At 40.4% G+C, this 21,601-nt stretch overlaps 1 protein-coding gene across 3 annotated transcripts in view; it reads right to left on the bottom strand.

Annotated features, from left to right (window-relative positions):
- Positions 1-21,601, bottom strand: part of NEGR1 (neuronal growth regulator 1) — a 719,159-nt gene that overhangs the window by 474,990 nt on the left and 222,568 nt on the right. For all 3 annotated transcript variants that reach the window (XM_077333337.1, XM_077333338.1, XM_077333339.1), the window contains exon 2: positions 20,054-20,286. In XM_077333337.1, coding sequence (XP_077189452.1) covers positions 20,054-20,286 — 233 coding nt within the window. The remainder of the gene's footprint in view (positions 1-20,053; positions 20,287-21,601) is intronic.

The following is a 21,601-nucleotide window of genomic DNA, read 5'->3' as shown; positions in this document are numbered from 1 at the left end:
CCTCAGGCAGAGGTTTTGCACAAAGCAGTTGCTCCAACAGAAAATGTCCATGTGTGGGCAAGTTGCCAATCTTACTCATTTTCAGAAGGCTTCCCTTAGCTAAACTGCTATGACACAACATAGCAGATTGCGGGACTGCAGTTTTAGTCAGTCCCCGATCTGCCATGCAAGTTTGCTGGGTGCCCATGGGCGACTCACACAATCTCATCCTAATCCACATGGCAGGGCTATGGCAAGAATAAAAGGGAGAAGGGCATGATGTTGTTGGTCACTCAGTGTCCCATTGGGGAAAAAGTGGGGTATGAATGAAATGGCATGTACTCTACTGTGACATGTTCATGTTTGTGGCAGCCTCTTTGGGTTTTAGTTAGACACAGTGCCATCCTAATGAGAGTTAGACCCTTGTAAACTGATTGGCTTCAATTGATTTAGAAGGGTATTACTCTGTTTAGGATAGCACACAGATAAACCTTTCCTTTTACAGAGTCTCATTTTACAAGGAGACTTAAATGCATTACAATATGTCATCTGCCAGGTTTTTCGTTGATGCCAGAGCATGGATGATCTGGCCCTTCATAGAAGATCAGGCTCCCCCTGAAATGGTCCCACTGAGACACTGGTATCAGAAGGTTTGTTGAGCGGGGGAAGGGGGGAGAGTTTGTCACTGTCATGGGGTGGTTCTAACTGGGGGTTTATTCACTGTAATTGGAGGTTTTAATGATTGTTTTATGGGGTTTTATTCTGAAATGCCCCATCTGGGAGTGGCAGTATAGAAATTGAAATACAAATAAATTCTGGTGCCATCAATTTGAGATAGATCTTATTCCTTGTAGTCTGATAACCCATAAATTCTAAGTGTGCAAAGCAGCCCAAATTTATTCACTGCAATTATCTGAAGTAGGCAGAAAGTTGTGCACACTTCTGCTACATTTTCTGTGACTGACGATTTCTTGATCAGTCTTAAGCAGAGCAGACTTTGCCTTGACCACAGATTGCAGTATCAAACACTGACTCCAGCCCTGCTTCTTGAGTTTGTAACAGCCCTATCAGTAGCAATATTAAGAATCCTGTATTAATTGTTGGCCATCTTAATTTGGTTGAGACCAGGCATAACCAACAACATCTGAAGGGCCCCTGCTCCCTCCCTCCCAGAAATTCCATCAGTGCACTCTGCACCTGTTTGCACTATTGCACTGTTTGCATTGTTTGCACTCTTTGCACTGTTACAATTATCAGTTATTAGTATCAATCTTACAGTTATTTCTATGTTATGGATTGTTTCATGTATTGTTTATACGTTTTATGTAAACTGCCCCGATAGTCAGTTTGTGAACACAACAGGAATAGTAATCTTGATATAATTCTATAATCCCGCTTTCATTAAACTAATGAATAATGTGAATGTACGTTTAAAAAAAAAATAAACCAATGGCTCAGATGTTTTCCCTTACTTTAATATCTATCATCCAATTTAACATGCAACAATTTATTTAAAAAATGTAATAAATCCCAAACTGAGGAAATACTACATATTACATGAATACTACTGTACATCATGACTATTAGTTCTAAGCCAAATATGAATTTAAGATATCAAATAAGAAGGCTAAAGTATCATTCTTGAAATAAATTCAAAACCCTTATCCAAACATTGGCACACTCACAACATTTCTAGAAGGGGGAGTAAGAGTTAAATTGTGAACAAATTCACAGAATTTATTTTGCTAACTGAATCATGTCAATGCTGTCCTATGCAGACATAATTTCAGTTTTTACTTGTAGAAGATGATGGTCCAAATAGTTCAGATACCTCCCTGTATATATAGATGAGGTGGTAACTGTATTCCGAGTTGCTGTGCATGCTTTTCTATTTCCACCATGTTCTCTATGGAATATCACATTCCACAAGAGAAGCTGAGAAACACCTGATACCCTAAGGGTATAAAGGATAACAGATTTCTGTTCCATTATTTATATGCTTCAATTAAAAATATCCAAACCATCTGGTTTCACATATACAGAAAACTGAAAAAGCATAACAAGATGCACAGGAGTATGTGTGTCTCTGTGTTTTCAGTTTAAAAGCCGTAAAATGCAGCAGTGAAGAACAGAAAGACAAAGGATTCTACTAAATGCTTTATCAGCCACCTGCTGTTTGCTGAATAGCATTTTGATATTGAATTCTTTTGAACACAGTGGAAAAAAAACTTTAAAATACTACTGTCTGGCAAGACTGCCTCTGGCAGATGCAGCTATCTATTTATGGAGCAAGAAGAAAGTCAGATAACACCTTGAGTTTACAAAGGTAAGCATCAATTATTGGTTAATATTATTCAGCATTCTTTCTCTTTCGTTTGAACTACATCAGGCAACACAAATATTTTGCTTCTTCCAACTTCACTGACATACCATTTGCTATGGCAAAAGTGGATTGCTATGTACCCTTGAAATTCATGTGCACACACACACTGATTTATTTCCAAGAACTCCATTCTACTGACTGTGGAGCTTTCTGCTGGTGGAAGGAGCTTTTGAAGAAGCAAGAAAGATTTTTGGATATAACTTTTATTAATTATTACTGTGATATATTTTAATTGTATGGATATCCTTGAATACAGTCCATGTTTCTGCTTCTATAAAATCTGGCAGACTATTTTTGTGCATCAAGGATACATTATACAAATTCCAGCCTGCCAGATCACCTGGATATCCCAGTTGGTTACCCATAACATTTTCATGCCTTAGGTCAAATATATATCAAGGAGCACATTTGTCCATCTTATACTTTTCAACTCATTCTACCATGTACCTGCCTTTCATGAAATCACATTCCTGGAGATTCAATGTGGTCCCTTTCTATAGTTTCTGAAGAATTTGTCTCAACTGCACTAATATCACCTTATATTTCAACTGGAGGTCAACATAAAGCTAAGCAAGAAGAAAATAATCTTGTCTTTAATATCTTGAACAGCTACCATCCAAAATAACCAAGACTATTATCCTATAAACTACTTTCATTGGATTTCTTCAGTTGTATAATAATTGCTGTAAATTATGAAGAATAATAATATCATTATTCTGTGATCACAATAAAATGTAAAAATAGTTAAACAGCAAGTATACTTACTACATAACCAAACTAAATTCAATTAAGAGCTCAAAGTATCTTGAGTAACAGAAAAGAGGTTGTTGGCAAGTCAAAAAAGAACAAGCAATTTATATATAGTGGCATTATGCCTGTAGAATTCTTTGTCTCAGAAACTCACCTTCTGATGTGTTTGTCAATTTTGTTGCAAAGATTTCTATCTTGCAATATTTTTATTACACAGTTTTAAATTGATGCATTGACTTTCTTTCTTGATTGATATTTGGGAGTCTTAAATTGCTTTCAATGTATGTATACGTGCTCCAACGGTCTTTATTTAACATGGACAGTCTGGCACTTGGCTGTAGGAAACCTTTTTCGCTTCTGAGACAACACAAATTTAGTGAATTCAACAAGATAATCATGTTAATTATTACATATTGTAGGATACCTAGAATCTAGTAGAGACCAAGATTATGGGTCACAAGCTTTAAAGAGTCAAAGCTACCTTTGTCAGATACCAAACAGAGCTTTTGAAAGTCAAAAGGAACTTTGGCTGTCAAAAACGTATATACCCAAAGACTCTAAAGTGCTACTGGATTTGATTTAGCTATTCTACTGAAGACCAACATGGCTTCCCTCTTATTGATTCCACATGGGCAGAGAAAACCAGGTCAGCGCTTGTATAGCAGTAGGGCTAATTCCCATGGCCATATGACATTAGAGCCAGCCCAGGCCTGCTTTGGGCTGGTCATGTTAGGCATTTCATCATTGGCGACAGTGGCAGTCTAGAAATAGAAATATGAATAAAATAAATAAATTGCACCGTGGCACATTTGCTGGTCTGCTGCTGGGGCCAATGGGACTTATCCAGCTGTGGACCTGTATGGATGAGGGAAGAGGCCGAGGTCCACCCTTTCCTATGGCAGCACAGAGGGTAGAGAAAATGCCCTATTCAGCCCCAAGATGCCACAAAGCATTTTTTTATTTGCACGAAAGTAGGATTAATTCCACCTTCAAGCAAATAAGTAATTGAAAGGTTGTCACTTGGAGGAGGGCAGGATGCTGTTTCCGTTGGCTGCAGAGGAAAGGACACCCAGAGAGCCAGTTTGGTGTAGTGGTTAGGAGTGCGGATTTCTAATCTGGCATGCCAGGTTTGATTCTGCGCTCCCCCACATGCAGCCAGCTGAGTGACCTTGGGCTTGCCACAGCACTGATAAAACTGTTCTGACTGGGCAGTGATATCAGGGCTCTCTCAGCCTCACCCACCCCCACAGGGTGCCTGTTGTGGGGAGAGGAACGGGAAGGCGACTGTAAGCCGCTTTGAGCCTCCTTCGGGTAGGGAAAAGTGGCATACAAGAACTCTTCTTCCTAATGGGTTTAAACTACAAGTACAACAATATAGGTTAGATATCAGGGAAGAAAATTCACAGTCAGAGTAGTTTGGCAGTGAAATAGCCTGCCTAAGGAGGTGGTGAACTCCCCCTCACAGGAAGTCTTCAAGCAAAGGTTGGATACACACTTTTCTTGGATGCTTTGGGCTGATCCTGCGTTGAGCAGGGGGTTGGACTAGATGGCCTGTATGACCCCTTCCAACTCTATGATTCTGTGATTCTGTGAAATAACCCTCACTACTGCCGGCCCTGTGCAGTGGAACTGTTCTGCCCTGGCTACTTCTGTGAGGAGGCAGTAATCTGGGGCAGACCTGGTCCACCACCCAAAAATGTCCCCTATGGGGACACAGGAAGTGGTGGAGCTCCACCACAGCATATTGTCAGCAGCTTGGCGGGGCCTTCACCATATAGACTCAGTATCTGAAACTATTCTGGGATGAACTAAACACATGTTTCACCAAAGGCTGCAATCCTATTAATAGGAAAAATGCATGGGACATGCAGCAAGATTTGCTGCATTTTTTTAATGCTGGTAAGGCAGTTTAATGCTTCTGTTGCATCAAAGAGGGTACTGAAGAGTAAATATGTATATAAGTATAATTGTGCGTTCCCTTAGAAACTACAAATTTTGCACTTGCTTCCGTCAAAAGTTGGACTTTGAGGCAGCTACAGTCCCTACTTCAAGGATTTATTATGCTGCCCTGCTTTACCACTTCTAAATATCACTTTGGAGATGCAACCCTTATATGAACTGAACTAACGTGGTAACTGATTTTCTTGCTTAGGCTGATTCCATATGGAAGCATAAAACTCGCACTGCCTCATGCCTGCAAATGCACAGTTGGAAACCACGTGTTTGCCTACTTCCTAATGGGAGACCCCTCCTGCATTTTCCCACCACCTCATTGTGGCTCTTTGCCTTCTGACAAAACATCAAGGAAGAATAACCCGCACTTTTCTCCCCTGCTTGTCAATCACCATCAGCCATCAATCTCATCACAGAGGTTGTTTTGGGGTCTCAAAATTCCTTTCCCATGAGCCCTGGGATTAATTTTTTTATTTAAAAAAATCACTTCCATGTTGCTATGGGTAAATGCCACAACACCATAACATTTTTTTTAAGTAACACTTCCACATTGCCAGAGAATCACATCACAACAATGAAACATTCCCCATTAGATCGCTTTTCGGGATTCTTAAAATGGTCTCTATGTTCAGGTAGGGTTGTGATAGGCTGACTATGGAAACTGGACCCTGATTGTGTGTTCACAGTAATGATTTAAAACACAGAGCATGGATGCCAAGCTAACATGGGGAGGGCAGCTTCATCACATGCCCCCCCTTATATCCCTGTTAATATCCCACTGCCAGAAAACACACACATGAATGTGTTTTGGCTGCCTCATCACAAGATTACACAATGAGGATTATGTTTTATTTTTATGGAGGGCACATAGCTATGTGGTCCTGCAGCAATGCAGACCATGCCATTTTTTTAAAAAATACTCGATCCAGAAATGAAGAGGAGAGGGCGGGTGCAAGGGCAGGCTACACGCTATAGAGACTGCTGCGCATTTCTCCCTCCACATGGGCTTGTTCCTGGTTCACAGCATGGCAAGAAGTAGCAAATCATGATTTTGCAATTTCCCTCATCTCGAAGCAAATATAGGCAATACTCATGCCAGCCACCTGAGAGCTCCAGGTTGCTGTCCATGTCATGCAGAAGCAGCACTACAACGCGTGAGCAACAAGAGGCTGTCTAGGGGCAAATTCCATCTGCGTAATTTGGCCCGTACCTTATTGGCTGTCAGCTGCTCTGCATACACACCAAAGAAGCATAAAGGGGGACTGATGACTGACAGAAACAGTTGCCTCATAGGAAATAAACTGTATGACAGATCCATAAGGGGCTTCAAGAATGTGGTAGTTTGGATCAAAAAATGAATTGCACTAGTAAATGGGAAAAGTAAAAGCATATGACTTTCATGGAAGAGGAAATGGATGCAACCTGGAAATTTAACGAGAGCTTAAGAGTTCTCTGGACGAGGGAGGGAAAGCAAGGCCATAGAGAAAGTTGCTTGGCAACACTAAAAACCATCATATTGGAACTCTAAAATAAAAACAGGACTATATTTATTTAAGTCAACAACATTTTTAGCAACCCATTTCTTTTTAATATCATCTATCTGCTTAGGATTCTATCTATATTGCATAGTAATTGTTTGTGGCTTGAGACGAGACAGAGCAATATTTTGAGACAAGCACAATACAAATGAAGATCAATGACATTTATACAGAAGTATTAAATAAGCCCGCTGCAGTCTGAATGCAGCGGGCGCTAGCGGGGCTCGGGAGTGTCAGAGGCCGGCTCTGCAGGCGTGCTGGGCCAAGGGCCGGACCCGAGGGCGGTCGTGGGGCAGTGTGCGAGGTGGATCCAGCTTGTTCTGGCCCCCTCCCCGCCTGCGACGTGGCCTACCTTGTGCTGAATGTGGGCGGTAGAGCTGGAGGTGAGGCCGGTGACGGCGCAGCAGTAGCCAAACGGTGTGGGTGCGTCGTGGTCGGGGGCGATGGGGGCAGCGGGGGTGCAGATGGCTGGTGATGGTCATCCTGTGAGGGGGCTGCTGTTCGATGTGGCGCAGCAGCTGAGGGGTCCAGTGAGGGAGTGAGCGCGGCGGGCAGCTTGGAGTGCCATGGCAGGCTGTTCCCGGCTGTGCGGGCTGGGGGGCAATTTGTTGAGGAGGCGGCTTAGGTTGGAGGTGGTGGCGGGGCCAGGGCCGTCAGCGGTGGGCCGTCCTGCTGGCGTGGTGAGGCGGCAACCTGCCATATTGCAGGGGAGGCAGGTAATGGCAGTAGGCAGGCAGCTGCGGGTGAGTTAGAAGGGGGGTGGGTCGGGAGGCGCTTCGCGCCTACCAATTAGTCAGTCCAGCTGCAAGGGATCAATTGCAAGCTGCGCTCTGCGTGGCTCGCAATTGGTTCCTTGGCGGCGGACTGACAATCGGAGGGCCCAATTGGCAGGCGCGAGGACAGGGCCCGCCTGGGGGGGCCCTTACCAAATTATTTAATCCGCTCTGCTAGGAGCGGTTAAAGTGGCTCATCCTGTAAACTGGACTTGAGCTGGACCATCTTCAGGCCTGCTTTTGGAATCACTAGAGTAGCACTGATTCGCATCTTAATATGGGTTTTTACTTTGGGAGAAAAAGTACTTATTTTCCCCATTCAACAGTCTGCTGTGAACAGAAGCACAATGCAATCTGAATTCTTCAAAGGCCATTCCTGTGAGATCTGGAATAAGAGGCAAATTGCGAACATACGTTGGATCATAGAGTAAGCTAGGGAGTTACAGAAGAACATCTACTTCTGCTTCATTGACTATGCTAAAGCCTTTGATTGTGTGGAGCACAACAAATTGTGGCAAGTTATTAAAGAGATGGGAATACCAGAGCATCTTATTTGTCTCTTGAGAAACTTATATGCAGGGCAAGAAGCAACAGTGAGAACTGAACATGGAATCACTGATTGGTTCAAAATTGAGAAAGGAGTTCGGCAAGGCTGTATACTGTCACCTTGCCTATTTAACTTGTATGCGGAGCACATCATGAGAAAGGCAGGATTAGAGGAGTCACAAATTGGGATCAAGATTGCAGGGAGAAATATCAACAACCTCAGATATGCAGATGATACCACTCTAATGGCAGAAAGTGAAGAGGAACTAAAGAGCCTGTTGATGCAGGTGAAGGAGGAGAGTGCAAGTCGGCTTGAAACTCAACATCAAGAAAACAAAGATCATGGCATCCTGCCAACAACAACAACTTAGTGTGTTATCATATAACATCATCCAAACAAGTATTTAGGATGGGTGTGTCAATATCCCTCTACTTTGGTTACTTTCCCCCACATCACACTCTTACAATCTACAGTTTCCTACTAGTGTCATGGTGTGTTTAGTGTCAACTTGTAATGGATGATGAAAAAGTTTCTATCATGTTGTACTGCTCCATGGCCCAAGGGTATTATAGACAAATTTTTAAAAATCCTTTATAAAACACATGAAAAGAAATATTAAATAATAAAATACCTGGTATTTGTAGGCAAATTAAAGAATAATGTTCACTTAATCAGTTCTAGTTTTGTGAAAAAGAGGGGGGGACTCTACATTTTAAACCCCATGTATCATTTTTAGAACGTTTTTATCATGTCCTTCCTTAGTCATCTCTTTCGTAATCTAACAAAACTGCAATCATTTTACTCTCTCCTCACTGGAAAAGTACTCTAGTCCCTTGATCATTTCAGTTACCCTGTTCTGAACCTTTTCTATCTCTGCACTAACCTTTTGAGATAGGGCAACCTGATTGGTATACACTATTACAGATATGACTTCATCAAGATCTATTCAGGCACTATAGTATTGGCAAGTTTATTCGGAATTCCTTTCCCAAGTAATTTTTGCAAGACTTTTTGTTTTTATTTCTGGCGATCATCAAAATTATGCTTTATTTGAGCTATTCACTGTGACCCACAAAACTTTTCCGAATTAATCACTACCAGTTCTAAACTAATCAAAATGTGTGAAAATTTGTTGTTCTGTTCATTACTTTAATCTTATATATAATTAGACTAATCCTTATATTCCATTATGTTGCTCACAATAGATTCAACAGACAAAAGAAAATACTTCACACAGCCCAAGAGTAGACTCACCATGAAATCCAACAGTTAACTCAAAATATTCTGAGGGATGCTGTCCTGGAAGGTCACTAGCAAGCCAAACTCAATACTGCAGGAGCCTCCCAGTTCCTCTGACCCATTTTTCACTAATTTGGAGGGAGGTATCCAGTATCATCACCAGTAAAGTGATTTTTTCTTGAAGCGGAATGAAATAAGCACAACTCATCAACTCCACTGTAGGAATTGATCAGCTAAGACTAGGATGGTGGAAACAAAGGAGGTCTATCTTAACTGCTATCACTGGCAGGGGATGGTTCAGTATGAATTGTTCTTCAGATATTTTAAAGGTCAGAACAATCCCTAACAGAATGAAAAATTGACTCATGGAACTTGCTGCCATGGGATGTGCTAACATACACTAGCTTAGCTAGTTTTAAAAGAAACTAGACAAACATATTGAATATTGGTCCACCAAATGCTGTTAACCATGATAGCTTAATGAGATCTCCATATTCAAATGCAGTACTGGGGAATAGCAAAATAGAATGGCATGCCTCTGCTTGTGGGGCTTTTGGAACATAATATAAGTATATAAGTATGATAAGTATGATAAATAAATAATGTTGGCCTTTGTTGAAAACAGGATGGTGGACTAGATGGACCACTGATCTCATCCAGCACAGCTCTTGATGATGATATAAGATATTACTAGTTCTATGATGAGGACTGAGGGCTGAAGGGAAGGCTTTTATGCCCATTTTTAGTAGGGGCCAAGTTTCTCTGGAACAACTTGAACTCCCTCATGAGTTATATCTTTTAAAAAATACCTACATAGAAAACAAAAGCTCAGAAGCCACGACTTTCACCAATAGCTATATGCCATGCAAGGGGCACCAAGTCCTGAAGTCATGTTGTTCAACTGCTGTCTTTCACATCCGAGCTCTCACTAATCACTTAGCTGTTACAACCCCCACCATGTTCTAGCAGTCCGTCTGCAGACGCTCAGTTGTAGAGCACATGCATACTCAGTTGTAGAGCACAGTTGTAGAGTATACAGACTCAGGTTAAGGATCCGGTATACCTCAAAGAGCTACTACCAGTCAGAAAAGATAGACCACTAGTCTAACATCATATAAAGCAGATTTATACATTCATGCTGACACTGCCAAAATTTGCCATTACTGTCATCACCAGCTGCATGTTCACATGCTACATGTCTTTACATTACTGAGAGTTAGTTTAGTTAACTGACTGCATATCCACTATCTTTCTGTATATAACTCCAGACTGCCATGTCAGACCATATTAAAGAAGTCCTTCTGAGTATTCACACCACTGGCTGTACTTCAGAAGGCCACCATCTGTGATCTACTCCAGCTGGCTGCTCTGCTACAGAAAGCCTGTGCTAAACAAATGGTCTCTTTCCACTTCTATATGCTTTGTTTATAGAGTTGCAGAAATGTGTTACAGAAAAAGAATTACATCTTTCTTTCTTTCTTTCTATGAAGCCAACATTACTTTGAAACTCAGGAGGATACATGGTAAATTCTTTCCCCAGGCTTTTTCCTGTTTGAAAGACTTCTTTCCAAACTGAAATAAATATATATTTCATTAGCCATACCTGCTGGAGGGAATATCACATCACTGAAGAACTCATGGCCAAGCATACATGATGTGAATCACTTACAAAATTTGAATATTTCAGTTATCTTAAAGTTCTCTAAAGGAAAGGCCTCAGATACAACTAGGGCATATTTGATTGCATTTAACTAGAGCCTTAGATTTTACTGACCCATATTTACTAATGTGCAGTGATGGCCAAATATCCCAGTTTAATTCAGGATTGGTTGGGCATTTATGCCCTGGTGGACATTCAGACAAAGTTCATCTCTATTCAAAGAGTTCTCTCCTTGCTTGTAATGCTGATGCATATGCATTTATGATACTCCATGCATGAACCCTTATCGCTGAAGTGCCCACGTGAACTATCGATTGGCTTATTCTGTCCTGTCCTTGTCCCAAGCATAAAATGCTTGGATACCAACCATACACCAAGGATTAAAAGTGAATGTTAGATGAATCAGGGACTTAATCATCCGATATGCACAGGCCCCAATAGAAAAGACAGTCAAAGAAAATGCTGCTTTGATGAGTAGTCAATGAGAGTTCCTGAGCATGTGTCTATAAAACAGTTGGTTTTGGCATGCCTGGCGTGCTGAATGCTGACTGAGCATGAACAGAATCACATTTTGAGCCAAAAAATTAATATCTAGGACAAATACTGTTTGATTCATAACACAGATAAGTAATACAGGGCAAATTCCTGTACAGATCCAGGTGTACTTTATTTTAAGTGCTGTACTAATGGCCACTCCTTCTGATGCAGCATTTTCCTAAATACATTTTAAAACTACATGTGCAAAACAGCCAGTAAATTACTCCGTTATGAGACCCAAAGTTAAGTTGATTCATTGTGCATACAAGTACTCAATTGCTTTATATGAGAACAGATGTGAAAGTATATGGCCAGATTAACTTTGCATGATGGAGTAATAACATCTCATGGTACTAATTACTTTGATATTTGCAATGTATCAGTACATGAGTGCATGCATATGGCAAGTTGGTTGTTATTTGAATGACCTGAAAATATAAACCATAATAATTTACTCTAAGGACAATGTAGATGGTACTACTTTGAAATAATGACATTGGAAGAATTTTTATGAGACAGTACTGTTAAATCAGTGGGTTCATAGCTCAGGACACTGGAAGTTCGTTGCAGCTCTTTATTGACCTAAACAAAACACACTGAATTGAGTTCACCAACCTCACCTAGTATATACTGATCATGAACAAAAGGATTTCTCTACCCATTAATTGCATTTGTCCCAAGTAGAGACCTCTCATTGGATATTAACTCTGGCATCTCATTGGCTATAGAACAGCTATAATCCTTAACTTCTGTTGGCTGTTTTTATGAGTTTAGCTGGGATCTCAAGCTCTTCATTGGGTACCTTACAATCCCAGCTCATATATCAAGCTCTGGTCCTCTGAGGAACTGCATACACAAGTACATTCAATAGTTTGTTTCTTTTTGCCATTTAAAACAAACATTTACTTTTGTTTCTATAATTTGTCAACCTCTTTTCCACACTTTTCTCATTCACTTCTATCTTCCTCTACTTGTTTTTCCATGTCTCCAACATCTATTTTCACTGTTTGAAGACCTTCTAGTGCCCTATTCTGCTTGGCAATGAGATGTACTTAAGAGAAGTATAGTAGCAAACTTTTGTTAATATTATTACCAGAACGGGGAGTTAATATTTTCCTGTCAATATCCTAGGTAAGCTCAATTTGAATCTATCCATAAGAACAGGACAAGCAGGTACTTTTGAAAACTCAGATCCTGAATCTGATATCAAATTGGCATCCAAGTCAGAATGGATGAGGGAAGTTTTGTTATCAATGAAACTCACAAAACCATCACAGCTAGGGGCCAAATTAACATCACTGACTGGGTAAGACATAGGTATTAACAAGTCATTAATCACTTTAAACAGTAACATCCATCTCATGAGTCCACAAATGGGCTCTATGGCCTGCTCTGGCTGGTTCATCCCAAGTGTTATACAAGCTGCGTGTCTTTAAATCCACTAAACTCAGATTGCAGCCAGGAATAATCCTCATCATGGGTCACATGCTTTCCATGCAAGTATCCAGACATTTAATGAAATAAATGTTGTTAAGTAATATGTACCTTTTCCACAGTTTATCTTGGTAAAATACACACACACTCATGCACTCACACAATGAGCTATCTTTTCATATGGAGGAGTTCTTGTTAAATGCTGGATACTTAGCAGATGAATTTGTGTGTGCACATGCAGGTGTGGATGTGGATGTGTGCAAACACATGCTTCATTGGGCCTTAAATACAGAGAAGTGAACTGACAACATGAAAAGGCATTTCGTGAAAGCTATGGATAGCTATCAGATGGTTTTTGCTTTTTGCTACTGCCAAGTAGGGCTGAATTTGGACTGCAGATCATGAGATGAAAGGCTTCCCTCATCTCATTGCTAATTCTTAAACCACCTGTCCCTCAGACTAGTTAATTAGGACATACAAGCATTGGGAAATGGACGATCATTGAGATGCTTATTAACACAGAGCAACTGCTTCTGTAAAATAAAATGCATATCTGCATCACCCGTGCTCAAAGAGAGAAATGCTTCAGGACCTTCTGATAATTGATTTTCATTGTAGCTACAAACCTATCATGCAAATCACAATCTTCAAATATGTGTCTGAGCTTGCATTGATGAGGCAAGGATGAAAGAGATCTTCTGAAGAAGAACAGTATGGCTGACAGCTTGTTTTTGCATAATGATCCCTCTGCAAAGAACATTGTTTTCTATGACATTTACTCCCTTTTCAGTCTGACCCTGTTTGGCATAATGATGTCTGTCTCACTTGAACTTTATTAATACATCCAGGAAGCAGTTTAAATGCCAATCACTTCCAAATGAATAATTACATTTTCACACAGATGTTAACAAATCATACTTGGCCCATCATATGCTTAAGTTACACAAGGATACAAATACATTCTCTATTTTCCCCTAAATGTCTTCAGCCTCCTCCCATGTTATGACTCTGAATGAGTTTGGTGCTTGTGTTTTGCAGTGGCTGAAGGCAAGACATACAAAAATGTCCTGCAAGTCATGATGGATGTTCATTATTCACAATGCAAATTCAGTATCCACCTGCACTTCAGAAGCTGGTAGCCAGAGCTGATGCCCTCATGAGCTGGCCTTCTAGCCCAAGCATGCAGATCTCCTGACAGCACATACATAGCTGTCAACAAATGACCCATTGTCTAAGTAAAATTCCACTTCTGCAATTTTTCTCTCTGTTTTGTTCAGCTAGCAATAGGTGTGGGTACTTCAACCCCCATACACCTCTAGTGCACCAAGATTCCATCAGGTCTACTGCCCCAAGACATAATAGTGCGGGGCGGAATAGAAATTGAATGAATACATGCATGTAAGAATTAGCTCAGTAATTTCAGCTGGACACAGATTGGGTGGGGGGACTCACTCATCTTCCAGAAGATGGTGATTGGACCAAGGAGGTCAGAAAGTCTATGGCCTGCATTTTATGGTCTATGGTCTACATTTGCCATATGCTATGTGTACTATGAATCTTGTTACTTGTTTTGGAGTAAACAAGTAGTTACTTGTTTTGATAAAAATTAAGAATTTAAGACCTGTGCTGCAGAAGTTAGTAAGGTTTTTTTTGTTTTTAAGAAAGTTAGGTTTGTTATTTTTACATGCCTGGAACCTTTGTGGAAACTATGTAGTCTTAAGAGTTATTTTCGTTTTAATAAAACTTATTTTCTCTTCTGGTGTGTTGCTGTGACTTCATCAGTCCAAATCCAGGTTAAGCTTGGTTACGTTATCAACTGAAGGGCAGGCTCCAGGGTCTTAGTTCTGAGACAGGGGAACCATTATCTCAGATATAGGGCCAAGTTTTGACAATTACCTAAATATATATATTTTTTCATGGAATCACTCTCTAAAACCCTCCAAGCAAAACAAAGAGGAGAATGTTTGCAAGCAAGTTTCTGTCTCAACCACAACATTTAATTGTAGGATGCTGTTATTTATCTGTATATAAACAGGATTTCTTACATATCATGAGTATCATATATGAAAATTCAAGTTTCTCTTTTGAATCTTCATTCTTTAGTTAGCTATTTCCATATATCAACAAAATGGGCAAGTATTAGACCCTGATTCAGTCTGAAATCTCTGCTAAACTGTACTAAATATTTTAATATTATGCCCTACATAAAGTATTATAAACCTAATTAAGAGTCCTGGTTATGCTGAGGGAGAAAGCAGGAAACTTAACTGACAATACAATTCTGCACTCTTCTAAATCAACTGAAATTAATAGGTTTAGAAAGGTGTAGGATTGCATAATCAGTGTGATATTTGGTACCAATACATTAAAAATTCTTTCTTCTTTCTCCTATATCTTAATGAACACAGGTAGAAAGGTAGCATTTGCCATAGGGAAGGGAAACCCACTGAATTTTTTTTTTTGATTATTTGAAAAGTCATGTTGGTATTTTAAACAAAAAGAGATGCAGTACCTAAATATATGAAGAAAAAGAGTTGGTTCTTATATGCCGCTTTTCTCTACCCAAAGAAGGCTCAAAGCAGCTTACAGTTGCCTTCCCTTTCCTCTCCCCACAACAGACACTCTCTGAGGTGGGTGAGGCTGAGAGAGCCCTGATATTACTGCTCAGTCAAAACAGTTTTATCAGTGCTGTGGCAAGCCCAAGGTCACCCACAGCTGGTTGCATGTGGGGAAGTGCAGAATCGAACCTGGTTTGCCAGATTAGAAGTCTGCACTCCTAACCACTACACCAAGCTGCAAAGGATCTGGGACATTGAAATTCAGCTCATTGTGGCACAGAAATACGGGCCCTGTTCACTCTGTTGGGCAGGGTTTTTTTTGGGGGGGGGCCTATCTTTTGGTTCATGTTATCAGGCCTATTATTTCTCAAAACTTATCAACCCATAACACTGCTGGGCATTTATGCTTGCCAGTTATTTTCCATATGTGGTGTAATCAGGGAGATATAAGGGTGTTCCTTTAGAGGACAAATTGTGCATGTTTTGCTCATCTGAGCCTGATCTGTACCTCACATTCTATTGCACTGCCCGTCATTTTCTGAACTCCGTCTCTGACTTGATTGACCCAATTTTGACTGATTTTGTGCATTATTCCAGTAGGAATATTAAATTTTTATTAGAAGACAAGCTCTCCACTGTAACAGAGAAGGTGGCTGAATTCTTGGCCACAGTTCTGCAAGATAAAACTCACACCTGTAAGAAATTACCTGTATCTTATATTCCTTTAGGTATCTGTATAATGATTTTTCCCTATAGTTAATTTTATTAGCAACTGATTTTTAATTCTTACTTTAAATGTCCTACAAATGTTTCAACTTAATTTAGTCTAACTTTATCTGTTCTATCTATTGTTATCATAAATATCTGTTTACTCCAAGTAGTCTGAATATATCTGATTATTATGTAAGTATTGCTATTATGCCATTAAAGGCCTTTGAAATTTGAAAATGCAGTACTGAACTGTGAAAAATATTTTGAAAAGCTGTTCTGATTAAATGAGCAGGAAATGGTAAGCAGTAGAGGAGAGAACATGGAAAGAAAAATTAAGTATGCTACTTGCAGAGAAAAGTCTGTAATTTAGAGTTTTGTGGAAGGGCTGAAACAATGTATTGGGCTTTGTAGGAATGATACTATATTGAAATTAACAACAAAAAAACCCTCTGCAAAAACCTGTTATATTGCTCTATATTTTGGTCAGTATGGCTAAGTACCCTATTTGAACAACATTTGGAATTTGTTAATGACAAGACAGACATTGAAATTTCCAAATGTACACATCCCTAGAATATATAATGTTATATTTCTCAATTCTGCAAACATGATTATAGAAGATTGGTTCCATAAAGGCAGAACTATGGATTGCTTGTAGATCTACAAATATTTCCTCCAATTGTAAAATAGTTGTAGGTTCATCACTGCACTCACCAGGAGGAGAAAGGAGGGGAGAAGAAGGACACTGGTGTTCTTCAAGTTGGTGTGTTCAAAATCTCCTGCCAACAAGCACTTTGAAAGACACAGACAAGCACTTGGCATGTTGAGTTTGAGTGGACAAATTAATGGGAAGGGAAGAATTTAACAGCTACCTCCCCTCTATTCCTATGCCAGATAATTGGTCAACATGAGGACATACACAATTTTAAAGGAGGAAGGACTCTTGGAACAAGGAAACTTGAACTACACTGAACATGTAGTTCTACCCTAAGGGACTGGATGAGAATATGACTGTTATAGCATTGACTGTATATAGGAAAACTGAAAATAAAATAAAGTTAAACAAGATTTCAAAGGGAGGATGAAATATGAAGTGGCTGAGTTACAGTTCTTCCTGTGGAGTATAGGCTGTCATTTCAATTCACGCCATCTGACATTTATCAGATTTGCTTGTGTTTTTTTGTTAGTTGGCTAGCTTGGACCCAAATAACTCTGAAAGGATAATTCATTATCTCTACCACTTATGTTGTGCATTTCCATTAATGTGATGCAGTGTGCATCCATACACATGTGTTTCAAATGGTGTAACAGTTTCAAATGCTGTAATAGATAAAATTGAGTCTGACCTTTAAAAGTTTACTTTATTTCTAGCACACATTGGCCTGGTGTTCAAATGAGGGAGAATTCACTGGGAATGAAGAACAATAATCCCAAGAAGGTACAATGGACCTTCAGATTACAGGTTGAGGAAAATAACACCTTTAAATGCTCATCTCATGTCTACTTTACAACCCCAGCCTTTCAAAAAAAAATTAGAACATCAGGAAGAAAGGTTCTGAATTATTCATTTGTTTGCTGTGCTAATTTTCTATTTTCAGAATTTTTTAAATGTAAAGGAATATTCGAAATTGGCAGTTCCACCTGACATTGTATTTTATCCGGTCAGTATTCTACCATATCATTCTACTTCAAATTTGAGAGAAGCCCAACACTACTGCTCTGCTTGATATATAATCTAACTCCTGACATGAAATCTGTATGACAATAAGTTTTGACCCTTACTATCTCCCCTTCCTGCTTCATATTCCTTACCACTAGTTTCCTTAGGTGGGTTTCACATAGATACTGATCATTTGCTTAATGAGAATGTGAAGTATCCCAGGTCAACATGTAAACTGACTTTATGTTGGATGAGAAGTGCTCAGATATTAATGTTGAACTTGTGGAATGTCACAAGTTCATTTACACTGCTGAAGTTATCAGGTGACATTATGCATTCAAAATTAATCTCTAGTTTTAGCTAGCTTTGTGATCCTTACGCACATATTACACACCATTCTTAAGAACCCGTGCAAAATGAAACAGAAGACTAGGCTCCTCCTCCAGTTCCACTTACTAGCCATCAGCTGTCTTGCAGGGTGTCTTGGCCAGGTCTCCTCAGGCTTCATAATGGGGAAGGAAAGTAGGTTGTGCCATTGTATTCTTTTTTATTTCTCTAGGAACATAACTCTTGCTGTACCAGAGCTTTTGCATTCTCTCCTCCTTTGGCTTCCCCAGGAATCTGCCTTTTGAAAAACTTGTCTTCTCTGGGCATTCTGAGTGAGGACGGTACTTTGCTCATGGTTCCTTTCTGGACCTTCAATCCCACACTCACCAAAAAGAGTCCTATTGGCCCAAAGATGGGTCTGCTAAGGCCCATGGAACCTGGGGGATAACATCTTTCAGGAGTGAGCAGTCAAGCAGGCTTAGAGATAGCTGAAAAATCATTTACTCTAGAGGAGCAACTGGAGAGAAGCTGCTGTCAGGGAAGCTCAATCCAAACCCAGAGGAAAGAAGTCAAGGAACAGCTGGCAGGGTGAGGTGGAGCTGGAGAAGGAGGAAGAGGAGTGGCTTAAGGGGAAGTCTAGAGCTTAAAAGGAAGCTGTTGCAAAGGCTAGGCAGGATTTGACTGGAAATTGGTGCATTTGTAGCCTAGCTTTATAGTCAGGGAAAAGGGAGTCAGGGCAAGTTAACCTCTCCCGTTTCATCTCTGATGCCTTGGGACATCCCAAAATATTCCAAGAAAGTATATTAGAGGGGACACTGGAACATGAAACATCAAGATTTAAGTAACTGTAAACAGCTTAAGAAATTCTCATTTACCTGAAATTAAAGTCTGTGCTTAAATTGATTTTACCACAGAGTTATCTATATTGAGTTACCTCAGAAATTTTCAACCCCTAATTTCACCTGACCTTTCCCCTCTGTATTAAATAAAATATTTTTGAATTTCAAAATGCCTTGAGTGCCATTTAAGTTGTTTCAGTTAAAGGGGGCTCCCAATCCTTTCCCCAGGTTCCTGGGCTGCACCAACAACCAAAATATTGTATTGAGATGGGGTGGTACAGCCAGAGTTCTTCAACGAAGAAGGAAACACATTACTAGGGTTACTCAGTCAGTAAAAGGAAAGAAAAATGGAGAGAAGGAAGTGGACAGGGCACCAAACCTGCTACTCCTCAATCCTCATCATGGCTTCTCCCTGGCCATCTAAGCCCAGTCTTACAGGCTTGGGCTGCTGTTTAGCATTGTTGCCCTGATGAAGTCTTCAGTACCCACCCACCTCAGCTCCTGTCCTTGCTTGCCTTCATGCAGGCCTCTCCAGAGCTCCTAATTTCTAATATTCAAAGTTTCAGAATGTCTTGCTAACCACACTTTGTCCAGCATCATGACAAATTAGAAAGGAGAAAGCTCAACACACTTGCTGTGCATGTGGAACGTAACAGATAAAGCAAAACACATCTACTCCTGGAGCAACGCAAAAAGCTATTTCTATATGAAATATATCTTACACCCATGTTATTTGTAAGCATCATGCTCAGTATATTGAACTGCGTCTCACATGTTCATATCTGCTGAATTTCATGCCAGGAAAATCTTAATGAATTGATTAGAAATATCAGAAAGTATGAGTATGCGAGAGAGTGATGAATTCATTGACATATATCTGAGGATACATTTAGTTTTAGGTATTCACATTTGACACTCACTGTTCAAATTGTGACATTTCCTGTGAGATGTATACACATTGTTGCATGCAAAGGAAAGAAGACCCAACTGTATTCAGTGCTGTATTCAGCCTGTTCATTACATCAATAAAAAAAGCCAACTATCAAACTGAAGGGCATTAAACATTTTAAAATTACTGCATATAAAAATGCTAAATGGATTCCATTTCCTCTTTCAGGCATATTACTCCTGACCATTTGTAAAAAAAATAATTAATGACTGATACCTTTGACTGTTAAGTACACCTGCATCGTTCTAGGCGTGTGTTGGGTTTGTACTGAACAAGTATACGGGCCATCATCTGACACATCCACATCCTGTATCTGAAGGCTGTACTCCCTTTTATTTGCTGTTGCAATTGACACTCGAGGGTCTACTGACCACTTGTCTCCTCCTGCAAAAATAATACTTGACCGGTTCAGCCAGGCCCCTTTTGAAGCTCCATCTTCCAAGTAACACCTGTAAGTTTCAAAGAAAGAATTTATTGAAATATAGAAATAACAACGTGTTTATATATATATTTTATAACTTACACCTTTATAAATCTGGTCCTGGTTTTTAGGGTTAGAAGCAAGGCATTGGAATTTGGGCCTTAATAAGTCAACCTTATTTGGCCACCTCATGAGAAGGACTCCTTGGAGAAGAGCCTAATGCTGGGAGCGATTGAGGGCAAAAGAAGAAGGGGATGACTGAGAATGAGGTGGCTGGATGGAGTCACTGAAGCAGTTGGTGCGAACTTAAATGGACTCTGGGGAATGGTAGAGGACAGGAAGGCCTGGAGAATCATTGTCCATGGGGTCGCAATAGGTCAGACACGACTTCGCACCTAGCAACAACAACAAAGTCAACCTACTTTAATTCAACAACAGTCACAATCACAGAGTTTGAGCCAACAATGGTCTTCTGCTAGTGTGGTAACAATGCTTATGGAGCAAGTCTTCTGCTGGCAGAGACAGCTGTAAGATGAGTGATTGTGCCAATTAATGTGTTCCACTGAAGACCCCTATTTTGCCAACTATAGTTCACATGGCCCTCTGATCCAGAAGAACAGACTTCTAGGGACAAGAGGGAGCAGGGAAATGTCCTGTTTTAAAGGCATCACATTATTCCTGACTAGTAATATAGCCCGCTGTACCTTGGATACAGCGGGCACTAGTGGTGGTGCAGGCGGCTCTGACGCATCAGGGTGGCAGCAAGGCGGCGGCGAGGGAGCACCCGCCAGCCGCGCTGCGCGTGGTTGGCGGCTGCTCCCTGGCCGCTGGCCTGACGCGTCGGAGGTGCTTTGCGGCAATCGCAGAGGCCAGTCGCTTTGTGCCTGCCGACTGGCCCTACGATTGTCAGTCCGGAGGAAGGGGCCAATCGGGCCCCTTCCTCATCACGGACAAAGCCCGCCCTAACTCCTCCCCCGCAGGCCTTAGCGAATTATTTAGTTCGCAGCGCCACGCGCCGCGGGCGTGTTAAGGATATTTGCAGTCCAACACTCTATATGTTTATTGAATACAGGTTTTCCCTCTGCCACTAAGGTGGGTTTAGAATTCTTAAATAATGAGCATGCTGTAAGGGGGGATTTTTTTAAAGCTCAGTAAAACATGAATAGCTACGGTTAAGGTAATTCATGTAAAGCATATTGCTATACTAGTGTATATTTATTTAGCAGAGAAGCTGAAAAAAATAGGGTATTGCAATACAAAAATAGTAAATTGGAACTCTATTCATACTGTTAGGGCCCACAAAATGTGAAGCAATACTGATTTTTCAGTCAACATGAAAGACT

Source organism: Paroedura picta, chromosome 4 (assembly GCF_049243985.1).
Source record: "Paroedura picta isolate Pp20150507F chromosome 4, Ppicta_v3.0, whole genome shotgun sequence".
Taxonomy (NCBI): Eukaryota; Metazoa; Chordata; class Lepidosauria; order Squamata; family Gekkonidae; genus Paroedura; species Paroedura picta.
The sequence above is the reverse complement of the archived record's forward strand: the minus strand, read 5'-3'. Positions and strand labels throughout refer to the sequence as shown.